At 47.0% G+C, this 25,782-nt stretch overlaps 1 protein-coding gene across 1 annotated transcript in view; it reads left to right on the forward strand.

The window, feature by feature from the left end:
• Window positions 1-1,539: 1,539 nt before the first annotated feature.
• ryr2a (ryanodine receptor 2a (cardiac)) overlaps window positions 1,540-25,782 on the forward strand; it is a 167,242-nt gene continuing 142,999 nt past the window's right edge. The window contains exon 1 of the mRNA XM_036525633.1: window positions 1,540-1,639. Within this exon, the coding sequence (XP_036381526.1) occupies window positions 1,592-1,639 (48 nt within the window). The 5' untranslated portion in view covers window positions 1,540-1,591. The remainder of the gene's footprint in view (window positions 1,640-25,782) is intronic.

Raw genomic sequence — 25,782 nt, forward strand, 5'->3', positions numbered from 1 at the left:
TGGTTGGACATCCAAGATTTGAGTTGGTCATTGCTGAAAGCTGTACACAGTCTCCACAGCCATTATTGTTCTGCTCCTATGGGGAGCTTCTACACTGTAGTATAATCCACTACATATTGTTCAAATGTATTGTAGTACACCTTTTGGAATTTTCCCCCCTTGAAATTATAGTAATGTCACCAATGAAAATTTTCAGTTCTCAAGGCCAGTCTTGAAGTCCAGCACTGCTAGTGGTGAAATATGAAATAATATAGCCACGCTTCATTTTATTTCTGATATGTCCCCCGGCCCGGTATGGGTTAATCCAAGTATTGATTTATATTCCTCACATGCCGCGAACAACAGAAACATACTTTGTCTTGTCTGTGGACTGATGTCTCATCATTTAAAACCCATTACCAGTCAGCGTCGTACCAGAACAGAGCGCGATTGTGATGTATCGGCATGAATTCATTTTGCTCTGTGACAACTTAAGAAATTCCTCTGGCTTGTAATAACGGTGCTGCGTTACGTGACAAATGACACCGAAACTCATTCCAATACATACTGTCAAAACCGAGCTGTCTTGTGTTCATGGTTTAGCTTTTGTTCCGTGTGACCTCATAGCCGCAAAAGTGATTGCGTCTGTAATAGCCCGTGACAATTTCAGTTATACGCATGAAAATTTGAATGCGTGCATCAAGGGCGTACGGTGAGGATCAAGGCCATGTCTACGTGATATTGATTGATTCATTGATCCCTATTCCATTAAGCCCGAACCCTTGTCACCTTTTAAATATAATCCAAATGTTTTCACCGACTTGACATTTGTTATCAGGGCTGTCTTTTGTCATGTTAGACAACTTGCCATGCTTGCTACCTGTCAAAGAGGAACCTTAGGTGAACCGAACCGAAGGATTTTATCCTGTAGGGAAGGTCTGTAGTATGGTCCTAGGCAGCATTAACATTCTGAGGTAGAAAAGAGTGATAGTCAGATGCAGAGGTGAAGAGGCTTGGAGGAACACTGAGGAGAAGGGAGAAAGAGTGCCCATGAGCAGTAGGGTGCCTTAAGTGGGTCTTAGCGTAGGGCCTAAACAGTATTATGCTCACAGCCACTGGTCTCGGGGTATTATTAGCCTGGTCTGACACTGTTGCTCATTCGACTTGAATTGATACACTCATGTTCTGTTGTTCTTGAAGTCGTTCTGGATAAGAGTGTCTACTAATGTGCTGGAAGGGAGGAAAGATGAGAATGTTACTCTGCAGAAACCAAAGAATACGCTCGTATTAGCTTTTATTGCTTTCACAGAACAATGGCACTGCACAGCTCATTTTCCCTGGTGTCGTTTTATTTTGTGTGGAAGTTAATTTAGGTGGCACATTCTTACGCTCGGCGAAGTTATACTGCCAGGCTTGCCCTGGTCTGGCCTGTCCGGTAGGGGGAGCAGTGCGTTCGTCACTGGCTGTGTTGGTGTACCTGCCCAACTCCTCCCTTTGGGTATGCTGTCCGTCCAATGAGAATGCACTGGGAGACATTCGCTACATCGCTACAGCGTTCAACCTGCCGCCGCCTCCACAACTCTCCGTCCAGCTGTCTTAACCACGGGTAACCATGGCTGAAGGGGGAGAAGGCGAAGATGAAATCCAGTTCTTACGAACTGTAAGTACAAGCGATTTGAGAGAATTTTCGTGGAGTATTTGTCAACGGATATACACTGCAGCACCGCGGTTTTTTTTCTCGCTTCCCGAGTTTGGGTTGGTGTTTATCGCTGAAGGGAGTTACCGCTAGCTGCAGTGAATTTTACATGACACCCAACTATGCCTCATATTTGCGCAAAGCGATACTGTTGCTAGATAGATCCGCATTAATTGACTTGGAACGAAAACGTCTGGGGGAGAAGGCACCGCATTGTCCGGTGACATATGAAAACCTTTTTCACCGGACGAGCTGTGTTTTCCTAAACAGACCTCCGTTTTGTCGCAAAGGGATGTGCAAGTCAGTATTGATGATCGTAATCTAGTTTGCAGCACGGTTTTAGCGGAGTGGTTTGATTTTTTTCCGCATCCTATTACACTGTCAGCGAGCTTTGGACCAGAATAACTGCAGTTACCCAAGGATGGAGGCATTGGCATGCGGGTGTATGAACACTGTATGAGTTTGAGACACTTGCTGGCTTTACTCGAGCTTTACCTTATATCAAGCGTTTCTGTAAGCCAAGTCTACACTGCAGATAGTGTGGGCTGCGCCGTCAGCCCGCAAACCTCGAAAGGAATCTCACTGTTAGCCATATATAGTGAAGGTGTCGCCGTATCCTCTATCAGTCTTGATATAACGGGTATTATAAATTTCATTAACCTCTTCGAAGGTTTAACACACAAATGTATATGTATTTTTTTAATTCGAGGTCTTCAGTTGGCTGTAGTTGTAAAGCGTCTCTTCAAGCATATTGTGTTTGTCGTTTCTCTCAGAAGGTGTAGACATATATTCGTAATTATTCGTGATTTACTGTTGCGTTGGACGTGCCAGAACATTAATTACTCGTAAACGTCATTCTTAAACAAAATAACTACTGTTTTGATGCATGCAACTCAGCCGGACCCAGCACTTTCCAATGATATGGTAAACAAATAAACGCCGTCATTTTTTTCTATTAAAATATTAGATTTAAGAGATGACATTGTATATTGTTGGCAACACTGGTCATACTTTTGAATCGGGGTTCAGGTAAAAGTGGTCCAAACTGCAGTAGCCATTTTACATCACCCCCCACCACCACCTGCAGCATTTCTCCCAATGCAGAATTTCAATGGGAATCAATAGCTGATCGCTCCCGTTGGCGTTTACGACAGCATAGGATTTGACGTGGATGTTCTAACAAACAAATATACACCTTCAACGTTCCCTTTGGTCACTGTTTAGCACGATTGTTTAGGAAGTTAAAAAAATAAGAATATGTCAACGTGTCATAAGATGGTTACACCAGTTTTATATAGTATGATAAATTGAATCAGAACTTCAGGCATGATGTTAAATGTGTAACATAAAGGCAATTTTTAATAATTGCGACAGTCAGCAGTCGTAGATTTATTACTTGTGTCTCTTTAATTTGTCATTCTGTCCGAAATATCGAAAGGAACATTCACCTTAGCGTTTCATCAATTCTTAAATCACGCCGTGTCTGGCAGGAAATCCCTAAGGATTAATAATCGATTGTAAATCGGGTCGGTCTTCCGCGTAATATATGGCACTTTCATATGATGTCTGAACCACTTGCGTGGTTGGTATCTTTATGCTCGATAGCGCTTGGTCAGGTCAGACGCTGTGATGTGTGCACGGACCGCAAGGAGCCAGAGGTTTTTGGCCCTGAAGATTTGGCTCTCCTTTCATGGGATTATCCACTAAGAACCCGTCTTGCCGTGCGCTATAAGACGTGACCTTGAACATCACACCGTCCAGACACACCAGTTCATCAGTTATTTGTTTTGTAAATAAATAAATAAATAAATAAATAGTATATAAATTCGAACAACCAGAAACAGCAAACATGCAGTGATAACTGAAAATATCAGTTTTGGAAACATATAGAGCTTTGAATCTACTTGTTGGAATGACTGCCTCCGACCTACACCTGAATGTTGTCTTATTACACTACTTAGATTATAGATAGCACAGTCGGCAGCTAGCAATTATGATTCATTTTGTATTCATTACTCTGAGAGATTTTGCGTCTATAAATGCCACGCTGCTTATTTGGTCGTTCGTATTCCAAATGCTATCGGTTGCGTTGCACTTGTTTACATTTGCAACATTTGCTATTTCTATTCTGGGTGTGTATTTTTTCTAATGCTCCAAAACACCCTAAGTAAGGACAGCTGCCAACTAATTAAATTAAATAAGGATAACGTAAGATTGGCATGCAATAAACAACTGCCAGAAAACATTACGTATAGTACCAAGGGGGGGGGGGGGGGGGGGGGTGGCTCATCTTTGTGAGGACACAGGCTCATAAAGTGTCAGGGCCTGGTTGGAATGATGACCTACACTACCTAGAAGGTGCATGTTTATTTGGATGATATTAGGAATTAGATATTAGACTGCCTCTAGAGAGACATCAGGAATGCCTCTGCTTGAATGTGGGGGGGGGGGGGGTGAGGTGCGCTAACGCACTTCTGGTGGTAATGTTCCTGAGAAGTGTTGCACCGTGGAGCGATTAGCAATCTTCAGACACACTGGGGCAGATGAGAAGCAGCAGACCAGAGGCGTGCTTTGCATCGTCATCCCAGTATTAGGAAGAAACACGCTCTTTCGCTCCATATCAAAAGAGAATAGACTGGTCACAGCACCCCCTGTGTTTGAATTTTAGGTGGAGTGATTCTGGCATGTTTTGAGTGAACTGTGCCTTGTGAAAATGGCTCTTTATTTGGTGTATGGTATGAGCTGGTTCTGTGGAGGTGCTGCTGCCTGTGGTGCAGGAGTTAGGAGCCGGTCAGTGACTCTGTCTCAGCACTGCCTCTCCACCCCACTCCCCCCCCCCCCCCCCCCCCCCCCCCCCCCGATGTTCTCTCTCCGGTTCAGAGATCTGTCCTCAGTGTATCAATGTTTAATGAGGTCCCTCCCAGTTACATAAACGTTGTCTAGAGTGCTCTTCCTTTTCAATCCATCAGTGGATCTGCGATACCATTGCTGAACGGCCCCCTTGGGATCGAATTTCAACGTCTGCTGTTCACCTGAAACAGGTGCAACCACACTTGCTCCGTGTATGCGTAAAAACTGCATATTCCCTGGGTCCTTACATTTCTGTGAGCAGGGATGATGCTCTCTCAACCACTCTGTTGCGCCCTGTCCTGTCACGGCTACCTTCCTAACCCGCAAGGAGGCAGCAGGCTGTGGGAGGAGCTTTTGAAAAGTGGGCGCGACCGGAGCTTTGTCAGGACCCAGAGCACGAGCGCCCAGGGCTCACTGGCAGAGCCTCTAGGCTTCTGCAACTGCCACCCATTATAGCCGTAGAATGAATAAGACATGAGGAACAACCGTAGCAGTCAAGAGGAAAAAGAACCTCGCCATCCTCTCCGTGTACGGCATGTCACTGACTGTAGAGCTGTTTGTATCAATAAGCAATAAAAATACCTTGTCTGAGTTGACAAAAAGGTTTCTCTCTCTCCCTCTCTCTGTCTCTCTCGCTCGCTTTCAGTAACGCTCTCATTTTCCCTCTCTCTCTCTCTCTCTCTCTCTCTCTCTCTCTCTCTCTCTCTCTTCTTGTCTTTCCTTTGTGAAAAGCCAGTGCTGTGCCTAGATAGTCATCTGCTAGAGGCGCATATTTCAGCGGTCCCCTATGGGTACAGCTTTAGGATTGTCTTTTACTTGCCTCCTCAGCAGCCCGGGAGCAGGGCCCTGCCCGACGGATTTCTGTTTTCTTAATAGAGTTGGTGCGGACGCGCTGCAGTGGCTGCCTGATTTACTTTGTAATTAAGAGGCGCGAGGTTCCTACAGTAGGAACCGGTGGGGGCCCCGCACAGCGCTCCCCCCTCCACAGCGCCACTTTGATCTATGGGCTGTTTGCGAGAGCTCGATCGCCGTGGCTCCTTTCTCACCGGCGCCTCGCGTGTCGTTGCCGCAGCTGCGGCCTGCAGCCGTGTTTGCACGGGGCGGTTAATTCTGCGAGGTATGGCCCCTCTCACGATCAGAGCGTTGAGGGGGGGGTGGGGGGGGCTGGCAGACAGCTGAGAGGGGGTGGGGAGGGAAGACTCAGGGCTTACGTGTTTCAAAGCTCTGTGAGTGGGGTTCCCCCGATGCCTGGGGTTTGGGGGGGGTTACCGACGCTAACGCGAGTGGAGCATCCGTCAGCGTGTCAGAAGGGATCAGCCGTGCGATGCTTCCCTTTGCCTGCGCCCGCTGCAGCGACACCGTCGCGCGTCAGACCATGGTTTCACTGTTCAATTGAGATGGATTGCGGTCTATTGCCTGTGGGAATTACCGGCTGCGTGCTGGCTGCGTTCTTTTACCTCGACTGCACCGCAACGTGGATCATCGAGGGTCACGTCAGGCTGGTCGCGACTGCTGTGGCATTCTGAGACCTCAGTTCCTGCTACCTGTATACACACACACACACAGAGCCACACACACACACACACACACACACACACACAGCCACACACACACACAGAGCCACACACACACACACAGAGCCACACACACAGAGCCACACACACAGAGCCACACACAGAGCCACACACACAGAGCCACACACACAGAGCCACACACACACACACACACACACACACACACAGACACACACACAGAGGCCTCTGGCTATTTCTGCACTGTCGAGTGCAGTATCTCCATGTCTGCAGATGAACTTCCTGAATTCCCATTGGCTGCTATAAACATCAGAGCATACAAAATACTAATAACCAGAACAGGCTGTTCTGCCGGTTTTCGACAATCATTTTCCAATAGTCTACTCTAGAATGGATCTGTCACTACACCCAGCTTGGTGTTGAAAGATTACAGAGTTTCTGACACCTCTACAAATCACAACAGGTTCTTCTGTTCATAATTGTCTGGGTATGGATGAGCGTTGGCTTGCATGCTACAAAATGAAGGAACAAATTGTGGCCCCCGTCTGAAAAGGCAGGCACTGTAATGGCCGTATTGACTGGAGCCTGATGCTTTAAATGGACGCTGGGGTTACCTGGATGTGTTTGAGAGGGTGACAGGTGGGAAGCCCGTCCTTGAAACTGCTTTGACGCACAGCGCCGCAGCACTGTGGGAACCTAGCAGGCTAGGCCTGCCTGCGTGCAGCGGCGCGACCTTGGGCATACCGGCACACATCTGTCTGAACAGGTGCATGGCAAAGAGACCAGGGAGAACGGGAGCCCTTGGGTGGCTGTCACATCCAACATGGCTCCCATGGCAACAGGGTGCCCTCATTGTGTCCCCCTGGCCAGAGATGGGTATTAGACCACACATCTCGGTGAAAGGGTTGCCAGAAATTAAGCTGTACTGCTTGATAACTTTTTTTACTTATGATGAACTTTAGCTCTGAGATGAACATCCCCCAGATGCCTAAGAAAAAAAGCATTAAACCTTATTTATGCATGACTACTCCTCTTATTAAAAGCTCATGAGAGTAACTCTTCCATTTTGGCTGTGTGCTTGAAACCGCTCAAGTTGGAAAATATCCTCACTAATTCAAAGCTCCCATCCTGAATGCGGAAGTATGCCTTTGGAATAGGTGGTGTGGGGAAGTGGAGAGTGGTGTTGATGGGGTCAGAGCTTATCTTGCATTATGTGGCTTGAAGCAGCCTAGATACACAAACAGAGCCCCTGGCCTAGAAGAGATCCATTGCTATCACATTACTCCGAACACTTCTTTGTAATGGTGATAATCACACAGATAGTGTAAGGGTGCCATCAAGGCCACTAAGGGTGATACTATGGTACTATATACTCCACTCTAAAGGATTACTATACACTTAAACATCATATGACTTTAAGGCAACCCCGTATATGTATATATATATGGTGACTCTGAATCGCCATTGAAGTTGCACATTACACACATGCAAGCCAATAGCTATTTTTACATTACAAAGTCCCATAATGTATAACATTGAAGCAGACGCCAATTGGAGGACAGGCATCACAGTGGAGCATAGGTGCCACTTCACTGATATCATCCAAGCTACCTGGAGGCACTTGCAGGGTTCCTAAGAGCACAGAGACCCTGGCCAACCTCCCCACCTCTATCCCCATCAAAATGAGCATCAATTTGTTACACTAATGTGGGCTCCCAGTCAAATGACATGGCTGGTTTTGAACCTGGGCCTGCACTTGAGTGGCGCACCCTGCTGACTGAGCCACTTGGGAGCCTGAAGTGCCCTCCTTTCTGAAAGTAACCTGACTGCTCTCACTTGTCTCTCAATCTGTGTGGCTGTTCCCACGGGGAGCTGCGATGGCGGCCATTGAAGAAATCCACTCAGTTGTGTGTGGGCAGTGATAAGATTTTTGCCATGAAATATTTAGGTCTAGCACTGAGGGGGGAACTCGCCATACTCACTGAAGCGGAACCGAGTATTAAAACCCACACAAACAGCAGCAGTGGAGCGTGAGAAAACTTGTTCTTATAAAGAAGTCTTACAGGGCTGTCCTCAGGTCTGGCTGGGTTACTGTAGGACCTAATATCTTGCTGTGTATTAACCTGCCCTACAGTGGCCAGTAGATAGTGCAGGAGAGGTCTCACAGGAAGAGCTGAGCTCATAAAGTCAACGTACAGGCCCTGTGTCTCTCTCTAGCTGCAGGATGAGAGCTGACTGCTGGCTCAGGGTCTGCCCTGTACTGTCTTACTCAGCCTGAAGTTTATTGAGTCACGCTATCAGGACACATCTTGCTCGCTCTCACAGGAGCCACAATGTCCTCTCCCCCACAAGTTGAGTGTCCTGATATGCTTCCTGCATGCAGAGTAGGCCACAGGGGTGGTGAGCAGGCACAGTGCACTACTGAACCTCTGCCACTGCGCTGTCTGTAAGCCCAGCTGCCCCCCACATGCTCAGGGCAAGCCTTTTTTGGATGCTACAAAGATGGAGCTTAAACTATCTAATCTATACTGATGTCAGATGTCCTACTGCTGCACCGTAGTTTGTGGAAAATGTCAGCAAGGCTTTTTTTTCCCCTTCTTACCTTTGTCTAGAAGGTAAAGTTCAAAGGAGTTTACATTCTGCCAGTAGAAAGAATGAATGGCATGTTTAAAATACACATGGCCATTCTTCAGAGACCTTTTCCCTGGGGAGGTAAACGAGCAGTTCCAAGCTGTGTGGCCCTACGCTCGGTCTCTTATTTGTCTTGAACAGCTTTGCTTGATTGAGATGGTTAGGGAGATGGGAGGAGGTTGTAAGCTCAAACCCTACGTGGGGTGTTGCTGTGTAGGTTGTCCTGGATATGGGGATATAAGCAAATAAATAAGACAGTGTAGTCATTGAATTGGCTATGACATACAGTTGCCATTCTGTAAAATCCCACTCCAGGAACCTCTGCAGAGATGAGCTGCATTCTGAGAGGTAACTGCCATGGGAATTCATTTCCTGTGCTTCTTCTTTTTTTTTGATGCTTCAGTGTACAGTATGTAGTCTTCAGTTTCACAAAAGCTTCAAGGGAAATCATAACGCCTAAACCTCCGGAGTGCATTCTGTAATGTCTTCCTCACATTACCTGCCTGAGTAGTCTGAGAGGCTGAGAGTGCAGTCAGGGTGCAGTCAGAAAGCGCGCTGCCCGCTCAACAGCGGAGCAGGGAGCCTATTACAGCTGATCATGCGTTTCATAATTAATGTTTGACGGTGCACTTTTTCACTGCGGTCCCGAGTTAATCACTGCCCCATGGCATTCACTGTAAATGTAGGAACGGGGCGATGTGGGACACTGGCCATCGATTCCGGGGGGTCTTAGCTGAGCCCTGTTCGCCGCCGATGTGCTGAGCTGGTGCTTTGGCGATGGCAAAGACATTAAAGTGTGGCATATGAGCGCTGTGAATTAGCAAGGCTGTTTATGAAGAGGACTGATTACAACTGGATCCGCAGTCACCTAAGAGCGGGGGCGGGGGGGGGGGGGGGGAGTGGGAGTCAGTGGGGGGAGTGATGGACCACAGCCCCACTTTGGAAACAGAGGAGAAATTCTCTGTGTGCATCCCCCTTTGAAGCGCAACAAGCTTTGAACCTGACCTTTCCCATTGATTGAAGCGAGATGGACATAGTAGAAAAAGAGGCAGCAGAAAAAGGTTGACCTTTTTGGTGCGAGATTCAGCGACAGAAGGTTGGAACGTTAAGAATACCTATCTGTGAGGTGCACATTGTTTTCTCCTGACAGACAGGGAAAGAGTTGTAGTCGCTGTTAGAGCGCTTGAAAAAGAGAGGTCATATCGGAAGAAAGTTGAAATTTGAGTGTGTTTTACTCCTTGAAGAAGAACCAAACAAAACAACAACCAAAAAAAGAAGAATGAATCTGGTGTGAATTTGGTGGAGACTTTTGGAGAGGGCACCCCTTTGCAGCACCTCTTCTTGGGAGGGAAAGATTTACACACCAAATGAAAAGGAGGAATCTGCCTTGGAACAGAGAAACTGGGATGTCGCCCGGCAAACCGTCCATTTGAAAGAGGCTTCACTAGGACGAGAAACGACTGTGCCCATGTGGAGCCTTAGCCTGGAGTTCTAGAGCGGCTGTGTGAGACGGTCACACCCGAAATACAGCATTGATGCCTCTGGGGGAGGGTCCGTCAGCGCTCGGGGGAAATGCCTTTTGTCGACAGCGAGGCTCCACCTCAGGTAGGAAAGGCTCCCCATCCAGAAAGGGAGTGGTGAGTCACAGAGGAGGAAAAAAAAGGCGGGAATCAACGAAATGTCACCGCCCTACCGTTTTTCTCTTATCTCAAAGAATTGGATTTTCTTTGCTGCTCGCAAACGCTTGTGGCCCGCGGTACTGGATTTCTGTTTTTTTTTCCGTCATCTTAGTTTGTATTGCAGTGCCTCAGAAAATGGGTGTTTCTCTGCAGGTCACAGAACTCTGACATGGGGTGCTCCTGGTGTGAGAAATGACTCATCTTGCTAGTGTTTCTATTACATTGTGTCTTTAGCGTGAAGGTATTATTAGGAGAGAGCTTAGACTGAAACATACGCTTATATTTCTAAGCACCATGTGTGCATCCCCTCAGTCTGAACTTTAAAAAGAACTCAAAATTTGAATCAGTTGTTTTAGTTCTGTATTTGTTGAGTTTAAATCTAGTCTGCCTTTCTCACTGTCTATCTCTATATATCCTATCTATCCCTACTTTCTATAAAAAAGCACTCTACACTATTTTAGCACTTAACTCAGTGTCTTACTGACTTCTTGTAATAGTTCTCGATAACTACTCTTAGCATAATGATGCACCTATTTTGAAGTCACTCTGGGTAAGAGCGTCTGCTAAATGATGTAATGTAATGTAATTCAGCATTATTTATTTAATATTTTGAAGGTGGTAACCCGGGTGGTCATGACCAAGCTACAGATCAGACATGATGGCCGTATTCGCAGGCAAGTCTTGGTTAGCAGGCCATCAAGTCTGCCTGGTCAGTTGTTTATTTTCCTTCGTTCTGTCGTAGTAATTATTGATCTGCGACTTCAGCCATGTCCGCCACGACCGGCCGTCCCCTCTACAGCATGTGCTACCACCCTCATCATTCATCTCCCGCCCTTGTTGCAGACAGCTTAGCTAGCGAGTGACACGTTAGTACTGTTTCGGGTCTGTGTCCAGGAAAGTCAGCCATTTGTCAAGACCGCCGGAGCTCACTGCTTCTTAAAGGACAATCTGTATGCGCGGAGTGTTTGTCCTTTTTTTCTTTTGTGCCTTCGGCTAATCAGTCAAAGCTATCAGGTGGTCACAAAGCCATTGCGGGGGGGTCGTGCAAATTTTTAAAGATTGAAAGGTAACATTTTCTTTCACCAGCAATTTTCAAAGTACTTAATCAAGCTCTTGTACTTAATCAAGCTCCAGGGTTTTATTGGTTAATTTGACGAGAAGTCCTGAACTCCCTGTCCATGTGCTGGTCCTTTGAAACACTCAGGGCTGGGATTTAGAGCAATGGTCAGGGATCAATCTGCCATCGACTGGGATATCCAGGGTATGGACACAGGCCTGCCCTTTCAGATTGATATCTGTGTTTGTTTACACTCAGCAAGGGCCCTTGAGGGCTAGTCAATCCAGCTTTGCAGTTTTGACTGTCAGATTTAAGCAAATGTGATTTTTGTTTCATAATTTAAATAAAATTTAATACATGAATAAGGGTCCTACACACAATTTACATAATGTCTTCATAAGCACAACATCAGCTTTAATAAACTCTCGTGGCTACCAGCCTGGTGTAATAGGTTATGCTTTGTCACCGTTCCTGTGAAATATAACTGTGAATATCAAAACAGAGTATTTATACATTACTTTGAGGGTGTTCTGTAGGTCATTTACAGAACCCCTCATAGAATGTGATACCAGACTTTTTTGGTTAATCTCAGTGAACTCATTGTCAGAGTTAAAGACACATCACAAAGCCACAGAATCAAATATGTTCATTGATGAGCTGAACTTTGAAAATCACATTGCAAACACAAGATATGGAACATGAGGGGCAAAAAGGCACATTTTGTGCCCTTAAATGGGTGAAAGATCACAGAAAGATGGATGCTAACCGTTCATGTTAAGCTGTACCTCCCCCGCCCCCCCCAAAGCGTGTCCGTGAAGCAGAGGAACAGCTTTGGGAATAGACATTGATGCTGCCAGGAAGGGGCGGGGCGCAGGGCTTGAGAGGCCGGGAGGTACGGCGGCTTAATTCATTGCTGGGAAGGGGCGGAGTATAAGTCCCAGGAGACCGGAGGTGCGCCGAGTTTGCTCCAGCGCTGGGAAGGGGCGGGTGGTGAGCCGTAGAAGAGGCTGGGGGTGCGGTGAGTTTGCGCGCTCGATGCTGGGAGAGGTGGGGCCTCCCCTTCTCTGCGGCTCCCCAACGCTGCAGTGCTCTTATGTAATCTGATTGATCTTAAGGGAACGTTCTGGTGCACAGACAAGAGGCGGCAGCAGAACCGGAGAGCCGTGAGGAGGTATTGCTTGCTCAGGGCCTCTCCACTCTGCAAGAAAAAAAAAAAAACCCAAATCTGATCTCTGCCAGTCTCCTCTATGGAGCCAACAGATTATTATTATTTTTTTGTGGGGGGACTTTTTCTTACATTTAATGAAGTTAATTGCTCGGAAAATTGGATTCAGAAGGATAAGAACATTTCAGAAAGCCATTGCCGAGGAACCTTTTTTTTATTTATTGTGTATCCCGTGACATAACGAATGGTTCAGTCGTCAATCCACTTTTAAAGAAGATTACTGGGATGAAGTAGGATTATGTTGCAGCCACCAGTTTATTAATTAGCATTACCAATTGCATGTATTTATTTAGATACTGTGGGAAGAAATAATCCCAGATAGGAGAATGATGCGCAGATATCGCATGCGAGTGAAAAAGCAGTTGAGGAGAATGCAGAATTTTAGATGGGTTACCAGTGGGAACTGAAGTGCATAAAGGCAAAGCCCTAAAAGAAAACATAGGGGAGGCAAAGTCTTTCCCACACTCCTGATCATAATGCTGCCTTGGCAAACATGGACATGCACAGTGAATAAAGAAAAAGAATGAAGAGGAAGCTTCTGGGCCATTTCTTATCGTTCGACCCTTGCCGGTCATCGTGACCAACTGTTTTTGGAGTGAGTGAGAAGTTAGTAAGGGCACAAAGGATTGATTGTGTTCTTTGCTGACACTTTGGTTGGTTATTTTTAGCAGACCTGGAGGAATGTTAAGGCTCATAAGTGCCAGCATGGGGACCCACTGTTAGCTTTCGTGAAACATTTCTGCTCGGGCTCTTTGTGTTGTCCTCCTCGTATAAATTTTGCAATTAACCTTTAAATGTTATCTGTGGTTTAGGTCTCACAGTGCCCGCTCGCTCGGGGGGCCTTTTCGGCGAGATAAAGTTGAATTGTGTCTCCTTTTATTTTAATTGGTTGTTTGGAAACTGTGTGCTAGTGAATCAATGTGCTAGCCTGAGAATGATTTACCTCATGTTACTCCTGAAGGCCCCCCATGAACTCGACAGAGATCCAGGACCCTTTCCGTCATAAAGGCCCAGGATGATGATCTTATGAATTCAGGCTGATGTTGCCTGCAGTGACTCGTCTTACTTTGTTTCTGTATCGTAAAAATAATCTTTCTCACTGTATCAAGTGGGATACTCATTGAATTGAGATCATTTTCCCTGGAGACTGACAGGTGTTTGCTATGAATGGAATTGTTCATGTTGCCCCTCTGTTCCCCTGGTGCAATTTCATTTCATGAGGGTGAGTTGCTAATTTGTTATGCATTGTCACAAGTACACATCACTCTGGGGATGGGGGCATTAAAGACATAGTAAAAAAAAATGACTCAATGCTTGAATAAAAGGCAAACAAAACATGATGTCAATACAGAAATAAGTATGAAGGCTCTTCTGAATCCTTTCTTATGGCTCTCTCAGCAGAAAATCAGTTAGTATATCGAAAGTAATATTAGAGTTTTCCCAAGAACCATAAATCCATGATTGTCTGTGTCAAGATGACTTGAAAGCTTCAATGCTACATATTTCCAGAGTTGGGATATGAGTGGGCATTCACACAAAATGTCAGTGAATGTCAAATTCTCCCAAAGATCATGTATCATTTTATCAATATCAGTATTTATCGGTTGGTGTGATTTTGGATTTGTGAGGTTTTGGAGGATGTAAATGAGTCCTACAGAAATGGCACCTAAATTATCAGGTACCCTGCTCCAAGTGCAAGCAACAGCCAGAGTACTGATTGTACTGTCTCTTGTTCGTAACATATATATCTGCAAAATGTGTCTCTGTAGAAGTTTCCAGAGTTTCTTTCCATCCCCGTAGTGTCTCTGTTCAACTGTCTGACACACTAATTATGTCAGCGCGGGTAAAATGTCTGCCCTCGGAGCAGCAGCCACTTTGTGAAATTCGGCTGTGTTCTCCAGAGGGTGATATCTAGCCTGTTTGTGAAAGCCCTGTTTATATATTGATAAAAAGACCGGGGGAGGCTGTTTGGCCAAATCGCCGAGGCACGATGCAATTTGTCTAACAAGTAACATCACTCAAAATGGGAGCATCTGCTGTTTTTGGTGTTTAAAAAAAGTTAATGTGGCATTTAAATTTCACTGTGGCTTTGTTAGTCCAATTTGCTGTGTGAATCAAGGTTCGAATGCAGAAGAATGGACGGCTCCAGCATGGCTGTGATGTTAATGAGGTGTCCTGGTGGCTCCCGGTTCTCCTGCAACTCGCAGCACAGAATGTCTATCCGGCAGCATGGCCAGCGTGACCGCTGGGGGACATAGATAAGGATGGCGTGGGGGGGGTGGGGGGGCGGGTGATGTTCACGTCCCTTATCTGAAGGCAGGCTGTGGTGCAGGCTCCGTGCAGCGCTCTCTGTTTAATTAGGCTTCATCTTGGCCTTCGTCTGGACTGGGTGGTGCAGTCGGACGGGGCGATGTGCGAGCTCTGAGGCTGAGAGCTGGCCTGCCTGGCTCAGAGAAGGCTGAGAATGCAGTCACTGTAGGACTGTCACCCCAGCTCAGAATATTGTCTCAAGCCACCTTCTGGCTAGTCTGAATAACATTCATGCCTAGGGGTTAGAGCAAGACGCTGTACTCTCAAGAGTCATATCCAGCTGTATAAATGGATAACATGAAAATCGTAACCTGTGCAAGTTGCTGGCGGTAAGACTGTCTGCTAAATGACAATAATGTAATATAATGCAATGTTGTTCTGGCACTGCTTTGTGAGTGGGTGAAATGTAGGGAAGGGGGTAGTGCTGGTGTTCCTCTCTCAGTGGATGGAGTTGGAGGAGGGACTGTTACTATTGTCTTTGTGTTGGTGTTGTAGACACAGGATGTTCAGTAGTTCTGGTGCTGGACTGTGAGCGTGTGGCGTAAGGTCAAGGTGCACTGCTCTTGTTAGTCTGTGAGTGGGTGGAGTTGGGGGGAAGGTGTAGTTCTGGTGTTGCTCTGTGATTGGGTGGTGCAGGGTCAGAGTGGGGTGCCATTGCTGGTCTGTGAGTGGGAGGACATGGGGAAGGGTGCAGTACTGTTGCTTGTGTGTGTGTTGGTATTGTAGACACGTGATCTGTAGTTCTGGTGTTGCTATGAGTAGGTGGTGTAGGGTCACAGTGTGGTGCTGTTGCTGGTTTGTGTGTTGGTAGTATGTCTGGCACCAGGGTGTAGATTTGGTGCTGGCTGTGTATGTGTCATAAACAGAGAGTGTAGAGCTCTGTTGCTGGTCTATGTGTGGATACTGTAGGAACAGGTGCATTTTTTTGGTGCTGTGTGTATAGTTCTATTGATGGTTTACTTGTAAGTTTACTTTTCAGCTCTGGTGCAGGCCTGTGTGTAGGTGGTGTGGTCCAGGTGTGGTCCCGGTCAGGGTGTGGTCAGGGTGTGGTCCCGGTGCTGCACTGTGATTGGGAGGTGTGAGGTCAAGGTGTGGTCCTGATGCCGCCCTCCGTGTGGGGGCGGCGTAGCCAAGGGATGTCCAATGCTGCATGTAAACAAATGACTTGGAACACAACAGGGCAGCATTCTGAGCCAGGTGGGACAAGAGGAGAAGAGATGGAGACAGCGGGGCCTCAGCCAGACGTGCCAGGCTGCCAGCACCTCAGGGAGGTCTCTCTCTCTCCCTGCCTCTGCCCGCCCGGGCATCGGTGGGAAGAGCTGGCGAGCTGCAGGCCTCCGGGAGAATCCGCTCTTTTCCCAAGCTGCTGAATAACACGTTTGGAGCCTCTGCTTTTTTACCTCTTCACATTACATAATATCAATTTCCTCTTACCCCACAGGAAGGCGTGCAGTTTCATCAGCCCACACAGGTTTGGACAGTGTGCGCTTGCAGCGCTTATGGTGTTGAACAAGACCAAGGGAGTAGGCTTGCATGGCTAGATTAGCCATTCCACGCTTTGGATGTGAGAGGACATTTGCCTTGCCCCAGATGTTTGCGTGAAGCAATAAAACCCCATTGGTGGGCAGAAAAGAAGACAGAGCCAGAAACCTTACATTTGTGAAAGGAAAATAAGTCCATGAGTTGGAAGATATAGTCGTGGGTATAGCGTATATACTGTATTTCTTTATATGCTTTCTCTTGACAACAGCGGAATGGGCTAAGGTGTAGTGGAGTCTCGGCAAATGAATGGATTGTGTTTTTATTTATTGGAGGGACTCGGAGGAGCTGGGAAGGCATGAGCGCCCGACATTAATCACGCCGTTTGGCCGGTGTTTTGATTTGTGCGGCCAGCGAGCAGCCCTGTCTCGGTGCGGGGGTGGAGAGAGTGGAAAGAGAGGATGGGAGGAGGAGAGAGGGAGGAGAGAGAGGATGTGGTGGGCAGAGGAGAGGGTGAGGGGCAGAGGGAGGGGCGGGGGAATGAGGGAGCGGGAGGAGAGGGGGCGGGTGGTGCAGAGGAAGACGGACGACGGGGAGGAGGTGAGGAGAGGAGAAAAGATGGAGGAGAGGGGAGAGAGAGAGAGAGAGAGAGAGAAGGTGAGAAGAGGCATGGAAGAGGAGAGGAGAGAAGGCACTGGGGCTTAGTGCACACACTGTACAGTGGGTACTTGATTAAAACCTCTCATGACACAGTGGTCTGGACACAGGATGTTAGAGGTCAGTGCTGAGGAACGCCATCTGTTGCCCCCTCACTGGGAGGTCACTCTGGGGAATGCCCCATGTCCTGCCTTAGGACACCAAGCAACCTTAATGACCAGGAAGCACAAAGGGCATGTGAAGTCCTACGGTGCCTGCACTGAGCCAAAGTAATCAATCAGGGTGCTGCTTTTTACTGAAAACAACGGTAATTTTGACTGAGAACACTGTAGTCCTGACAGGATACGACAGACTTGCAGAATATTAAAATGCAGCATTAGTAAGTCTTCACGACATGCCCCGCGCCATAATTTTTTGATTATACAGCTTTGCAATTGTAGCAACACGGCAGGGTATTTGCATTCTGATAAAAATAAACAGACACTTGATATTATTTTCATCAGGCTGTCATTTGATACCCTCTTTGTTGTGCCGTGATAGACAGGAAATCACAAACCCAGACAGAATGGATGGTGGGCCGCCACAGTACCGCTAAAGTAAAAGGCTGCTCTGCAGAGTATAGGGGGAGGAACATCTGTGCCACTGGCTAAAGTGACCAATTTGAAGCAGGCCGGAGAGGACAAGAGAGTTATGGCAACAGCAGTTATGTTTTGCCTCTCATTAAGCTGCCACTTGATGGATCTCCATGTGCTGCAAGGACGCCACACCGCGTAACTTGATATCACCTCAGTGCAAAACACCCACACTGGAATATAGTATGCTGGCAGCGACCATCTATACATCCATCCGTTTCTGCACTCGCTTCAGGTCTATGTCGCATCTACAACACATGCACTGCAGGCCAGCACTGCAGGCTCCTGTGTGTGAACGGTGTTCTTATTTTACAGTCGAGAACCAAAAAATGACACTGAGAATGAGCTCATATCCCGTTTTGATTGAAAGAAAACATTGTTTTGGAAGAACGAAGGCCATTTTGAGATTCTGTTTCTGTGTATTCATTACATTACGTCATTGTCATTACAGTACATTATTGATACATTGGTAGATTACATTACAGTACAGTGATACATTACATTACGTTACGTTATTCATGTTATGGCGATTTCTCTGCACGGGAGGTGAGTTCTTTGTGGCGTGTAGTGCGCAGCGGAGTAAAGCCCTCGAGCCGCGGAGCTCGCCGTCACCTCCCGGCGCCCGCGGGACCGCCACTGTTTGTCCACACGGGTCCGCGGGAAGAGGAAGGTTAAAGCGGAGGAGCTCGCTCGCCGCGGTTGTGGGAGGCGCGTGGGCTGCCTCAGCCACCCTGCATCGATTTTCTCTGGATATAAACGCACAAGGGGCTCTGGTGCTCGGACCGGCGCATAGAAGTACGTGTAGGCACTGAAAAAGGAGAGAGCTGGTTTTGCGTAACCGTTTCCCCCCGCCAAAACACAAAAGCGCAAAGAACTCTCTCCTGAAGCCCTCTCTAAAATGGTAATGGCGGGCGTTTGCCGGCCTTCGGCCTTGTTCCCTTGCCACCCCTCTGCAGCCGCAAAGCTGGGGGGACTGGCTGGCCATGCACGAACCTCCCTCTACAGCCGCGGAGATCCGGCTCAGTTAGCCACGGTTGCGTTACGAGCTCTCTGACTGCGATTGCGAGGGAGAACCGGTGGGCTGAGCTTGTGAGTGCCAGGCAATTCAGATTCATATTTACGAGCTGGAAACCCCCTCAAGCATTTCTTCTGAATCCCAGCACCCCAACCCCCCTCCCATTCCTCTCTCCTGCACCCACACACTGTAGAATACAGGTTGCAGGTTATGAATGTGTAGAAGATGAATTAAGGAATGTTTGTGGAGAAAATTGGGCCTCGGCTGCCTCACTGGCTTTTCTCTCTGTATTGGATCTTGAAGCTGGCCATTAATTTTCATGATCCCGGACAGAGACAGAGACTTCTCTCAGGAGCTACGCGCTTCCCCGCTGGTAAAGGACTGCAGGGCTCAAGATTAAACCCAGCCTGTGGGAATGTTCACCCAGCCAGCCAGCCAGTGCCCAAGGGGGGAGATCGACAAGAGAGATGCAGCTGATCAAGAGAGTACCTGCTGCTCTCCCGCCTGCCACACCTCACTGCCATCAGCTCCTGGGCTAAATCGATGAGGTGAGAAGGCACAGCCCCACATTCTGGCCGTAGGCAAAATACCAAACCGTCATTTCACATCCGCAAGAAGAAATCCTTCATTCGGGCTGCTGTACCAGAAAAAAATTGGCTCTCAGAGCAATGTTAAATGTGAGGTATTGTTGACACACCTCTCTATTTATACGTTTAATACACTTGGCTCCGCGTTAAAATGCATAGCTATGGACTACATAGTAGGGACCAGACTGAAAATAACAGCAAGTTGAAAAATTCTGATTGATAGTAGATGGGACTCATTTTGTTTCGTTTAACCTCAAATAGAGGTCACTTCCCTCCAGTATGAAGTCTGTGAAAGAGTATGAGTCATATTTGCGGATACGCGGCATCTCCCAGACCGAGTGACCGACGGCAGCCTTTGCCCGACAGGTCAGCAGTGAACAGTGTTTGTGTCGAGATGGGTGATGACACCCCCTGCTCAGAGGGGTATGTTAAGTTATCCCACGCCCCCCAGCCCCCCCCCCCCCCCCCATAAGCGGCTGTGTCTGGGCTACCGAGAGGAGGGGTTGGGAGGGTAAATCGGCTGCTCTGCCCCCTCTGGTCTGCAGCTGCTCCGTCTCTCGTGGCGATGTGAATGAGGCTCATCACCTCTTCCCTCCCCCAGTCACATGCACCACACCGGCTTCTCTTTGCCCATCAGAGCCGGAATTGGCTGACTGAAGCTGCCATCCCTGGAGAGTGGGGGGGGGTGGGGTGGGGTGTGGAGAGGGTGGGGGGGGGGGGGGGGGCAAAGGGGGAGGAATCAGAGCCCTCTCTCTCGCTGTCTCCTTCAACCGCAGAGATATTTTACCAGTAATCTCCTCATCCTGCACTTCCGCCCTCAGCCCAGAGGGCAATTAAAAACAAAGGACAGACCCCTTGAGCTGCCGGAAGCCAATGCCTGCGAAAGGGGATCTCAAGGTCCTCTTAAGAGGGAGCCGGGGGGGGTGGGGGGCCCTCCGTGATGCGGCTGTCTCGAGTGCGGGGTCCGCTGAGGATACACCCCACACAGGTGCAGTTGTCTGGCCTTCACTGACAGCGCGGAGGTAAATTTGTAGTGGTACAATTTGTCGTTGCTTTCACAATAGTTTTTTTTCTTTTAATTCTGGACTAAGTTGAAAAAGTCTAGTAATAGTAAAAAAAAAATCAGCAAGCCTAAATTTCCTATTGCAAGCCAAGCTGCTTCCCTGAAGTGCATGTTAAATGAAACATATTTAGTTCTGAACATGTTTTCAGGTAAAGGTGAAGCTACAGGGCCTGACCTAAGCAAAATGGGAAGGCCCCTTGTGATGTCATTTCCTTTCCGCCCTGCTGTAGTGGCCTCTGTGAGAGAATGTGTTGGTTTTTTTTCTTTATTGCCAGAGAAGCTTTTCTTTTTTTTTCTTGGGAGCTGGCAGCTCCACTGCGCAGTCTTTCAGAGAGGAAGAAGCTCTCAGTTAGAGCGAGTCAATAAATAATTTGCCCCAGCGGTAGTTCAGCGGCGCTGTGGACGGGCGTGAGTCACTCCACCGACGAATTGCTCTCTCTCTCCGGCTCAGCTGCAGCCCCTGCTCCTTCCTCCTCCTCCTCCTCCTCCTCCTCCTACCTCCTCCCAGTCAGCACTATTTCTAATTAGGAAAACATCTTAATATTTCTCGGCTGCAACCGCTTAATCATAAAACAGCCACATCCCCCCATTTCGGTGATGTATGCTGGCATCTGTGAGAAATCATGAATATTTATAATCAATATTAATACAGAAGAATACCTGCAAGCTTGATATCTCCTCGGCGACAGACTCCCTGTCCCCAGTGCATTGTGGTCCTGGTACGGGGTCTCACCAGGGGCTATCCATTATGACGCATGGTCATTCCAGTACCTTTGATATGTTCAAAATGGGGGGGGGGGGTCGGTCACCTCTCTAATTAAAACGAATGGGCAGATCAATGAACAGCGTGTGCGAACTGTAATTTGTCCCCTATTTGATTAAAATGGGGGAATTCCTAAGGCAGGACCGAATGTCAGTAAACCCCCTGACAGGAAGGCTCCCATATTCCCAGAGCGTTTGTCAGACACAACGCTTACACGTGTCACCCTGCCATCTCCACTCCGCTTTAATCAGGGCGGGTGGCTCCCCTCAGAAGATGGCACTGTCAGTCAGCGTAGAAGCTGCAAATTCAATTATTTTTTTTTCGTCCTCAGTCTTGTTAAAAAGAGATCCAAACCCACGTAGGGGTTCCACGGAGAATTGGAAGGTTTCTTTTTTATCCTCAAATTTACAAGATTAATTATACAGCCTTTTTTAATAACCATAGAGGCTTTTTTCCCACTTGCCTTGATTTAGTTACCTTTCTGGAAGTGTCTCCGTAATGACTGTCCTTTTCCCAGGGTGCAAATGGCAGATTACCGCCACATCCAGGAAACCTTTTACACAGTGGTGTCACTGCTATTATGGGTGCTGGCCCTTAATATAGACCTGCAACGCTTCAGCAAGCTGCAAATTATAGAACAGTGAATTAATATGAGTCTTCCCTGGACTTACACGTCACTCTGAGAAGTTGTCTGTCGGCTTAATGACCAAAGCAAAACCTGCACTGACAGACATCAGAGCCTATATTGTCCTGTAATATCAACAGAAATTTCATGACATTGTTGTCGCTTAGCAGGCACTCTTATTCAGTCCAACTTACACAGGTTATAATTTCATCTATTCATACAGCTGGACATTTACTGAGGGTGGGTATTTACAGTTGGGGTTTAGGTGTCTTGCCTGAGGCGACAATGGCAGTGTCCCAGAGGGAGCCAAATCAGCAACCTTGCAGTTATGAGCTCTGCTCTTTACCACTACACCACACTGCTGTCTAGACATCAAAGCCTACTGTATATTTTGCTGTACCATAATATTAACAGACATCAGAGCCCATGTTGGACTGTACAGTAGTGTAGCTACAATTCACAGCATCTCGTGATTTAAGATGAACAGTGAAAGGGGGAGTATGGGGAGGCACTTGGCTTTGTCCTCCTTACTGTCAAACAAAGGGAAACGGGATCTAACAGGGAAATACAAACCTCCGCAAATCCTTATAGCCTGGTTTCCTCCTAAGTCTGCCTGCCTTGTAGTAGTACCACAAGTCACTTTTACCTGTGTTTGTGTTTTGTTGGTGCCTGGCCAGCAGCTCGCTAACACGCTGGTCATTAATGTAACTTTGAGTGATGTACCCCCACGGTGGGAATGCAGTTTCCTGCCTGGCAGCATCATGGAGGTCGCTAATGCGTTTTATTAAAACGAACGTGTGATTCTGCTTCTCAGATGTCCACTGACCCCCCTCCGCTCTCCCCACCCCATGAATGGATTCATTCATCTTGTCATCATGTTGATGGTTTCAGCCCGAATTTCTCGGATGTGATTTCAGATCCATTAAGTGTGTGAAAGTACACCTTATGCATGCTGCCCTTTGTAATACACTCACTCATACACAGAATGTAGACCCACAGTTAACCTGCTAAAAAGAGTAATATTCAAATATATCAGCTAAAATAAACATTTGGTAATGTATTGCAGTGTACTTCATGATTAGCTCTGATGCATTGTACAGCAGGTTATGTATTCTGCAATAGATGAATCAATCATTAAGTGAGAATTAGTGAGAATTGATGCAGTACTCTTTGCAACAGAAATCTCCTGGAGTGCTTGACAGATTGTATTTCATAGGAACAATGTAAATTACAGCAGATATAACCTGAAAAGAAGAACAATGATAAGAGCAGATAAATCGCTTAGAGTGATAGTTGTAGAAGCAAAGATATGTCATTAAAGCATGCATGTTCTCAGTTGTAGAACCAAAGATATGTCATTAAAGTATGCATGTTCTCAGGGAAATATCCTATTAGAACAATTTTAATATAAAAACATGGGCTTATACAGAGAAAGAAGATTTGGTCTTCAAAGCAACAACAGTTATAAAAAAAATGATCTCCCCTTGGTCCCACAATGGCTAACATAGATAACTTTTAACAGTAAATCCACTTTATGGGCCGATCCGTTGGTGCAGGCTGAAGAAGTGAGGTTGCCTGAGAAGAAACAGAAGGTGTAAGAGATGCACACAGCTTCACAGTGTTATCAGTCACCATTGGCTGAAGCAGTGGAGAGCAGATGCGTATTTGGGAGCAGCACCGGGCCTTGTGTAGAAGAGAGAAGCATGTGGAGCCTGTGGGCCCAAATGTTGGCGGTGGTTGATTGTTCAGGTGTGATAGTTTAACAGTATCAAAACCCAAGGTGACTTGGAAGAATCCAGCAGCTAACCAATGACAGCATAGCTATGCATAAAAATGGAGAGGAAAGCTATCCATGTGAAGAAGTCTAGACGATAAAGAGAAAGAAAAATCACCTCTTAATTAACACTTAACAGCATCGCCTAAGTATCATTTATCCAGTACTTAAAGTACCAGACCTTTGACAAGATTAGCATGATGTACATTTGCGCGGTATACATCTATGCTTTTTTCGTAATAATCTGGTGGACAAATGCCATTAATCTCCGTGACGTTGCCACGTGGCACTGGGGATTACATCCGCATTATTGGGATCAACCCCAATCATTTTCATCATATATCTCTAATCTGCAGTCTGTAACTTTCTAAGTCCCCCTTCCCCACCCCCCTTCGTGCGGCTGCAGTATGTCCTAATGAAGAGTTAATCAGATGAATCATGCTTATTCTCGCCCAGTATATCGCATTTTTCTGTTTACCGGCCGATTTAATTATCTTGTCAAATAACTCTGGCTGGGTTCACGGCCACCCGGGTATGGGCGGGAGCCTCGCGATCGCACAAATGCGTTGGAGCTAGGAGCTGTTGCCGCGCGGATGCTGATGATGGAGTATTTTGCTGTGGAGGAGCTGTGGTGCTCTTTGAAGGCGCTGTTGCCTTTTGTTCAAAGTTTGATCAAACACACTGCAGTTGTCTGCAGCAAAGCTCTGAGTCCCTGCTGGCAGCCTGTGCAGCCTGATTCTCTCTCTCTCTCTCTCTCTCTCTCTCTCTCTCTCTCTCTCTCACACACACACACACACACACACACACACACACACACACACATTCTAGATAACACTGAAGGCTCCTCTCTTTCAGCAATCTCTCTTCAATCTCTTTTTCATTTCTGACTTTCACACACATATTCTCAGTTCTCTGGAGTCATTCCTCTGTTTACAGATGTTAAATTCTTTTACTTTTGATATCACGCATTTGAGCATATTTCCGTTACATTGAATGGAATAACTTTATGTTTACATGTACAAGGTATATTGAAAGTCTAGAAAATTCTTACGTTTCTGCTGCCTCATTCTCACCTCATGTGTAAACGGTTGAGAAAAACAAAACAAAACAAAACCGTTTTTGTACTGGGGAAAATCAGCGCTGCTCTTTAAAGAATATCAATCATGAAAGGTAGCCCTACAGTGTGTCAGATCTACCACATGCTTTGCTTTAAGCAACCCTCTCTCACATCAAGCTATATTATGCAACAGATGTCTTTTTTTTCCCCCCAGCGCACAGCTCCCTGTCTAGCTTAGCGTTTAGAGGGATTTGATGGCAGTATCCAGTAATTATGCATGTATCTGGGGTTCTGCAGTGGGGGGATGATTCTGGAATTCCACACAGCAGATAACAAAGGGGCCCGGGCCCAGCGAAATCGCAAGCGGTCAAGATGGTGCACTGTCTTTTTTTTTTCTTCAGCACAGAGATGTTGTAGCTGGAATTACATCACAGTCCACCACTCCTTTTTTTTTTTTTTTTTCAAAAAACAGGCAGAGGAGATTGGATTGTCAGAATGCCGAGGCTATAGCTGCAGCTGTAATCCCTATGTCTTTGATCTCCTGTCCAATTCCTAAAAAAAAAAAGTATCAGTCACATCTTCATGAGCGGTGTGATGTGGGATGCACAGTGAAGTGTAAGCAAAATTGTGAGAGGAAAGATAAATAGCGGGGTTTACTCAAGTGCGTGCGGCTAAGCTACATTTACAATGCAGCATAAGCAAACTGTCGTGGTTAGGAAAGAATGGCGACCATCTGAGATGTGGAGTGTGGCATAGGCAACGTGTGAGGGCAGAAATGAATGGCAGGGGTTTATCCTGACTGTATTGTGCAAGTACCCTATTAGCGCTAAAGAGATCCTGTTGCCGCTCCTTTTTCTGCTGTGTAACAGAAGCTTCGGGTGACTGCAGTGTTTCCCATACTCTGCTGTAGCCGTGGTGCTGTGCCGTTGCTAAGGAGCCCCACATCATAGCAACGGAATGGGTCATCAACTTTAATATTGAATTTGAATCGAGCCGCTGTTTTCTATTTGCAATTCTATAGCGCTGCAATTGCTTCGACTTTCTTGATCTGGACCACCGCAATTGTCCCCAACCTCATCAAACCCCCCCCCCCCCCCCCCCCCCACACACACACACACACACACACACACCCACACACACACACACACACACCCACACACACCCACCCCTG

This window comes from Megalops cyprinoides, chromosome 1, assembly GCF_013368585.1.
Source record: "Megalops cyprinoides isolate fMegCyp1 chromosome 1, fMegCyp1.pri, whole genome shotgun sequence".
Lineage (NCBI taxonomy): Eukaryota > Metazoa > Chordata > Actinopteri > Elopiformes > Megalopidae > Megalops > Megalops cyprinoides.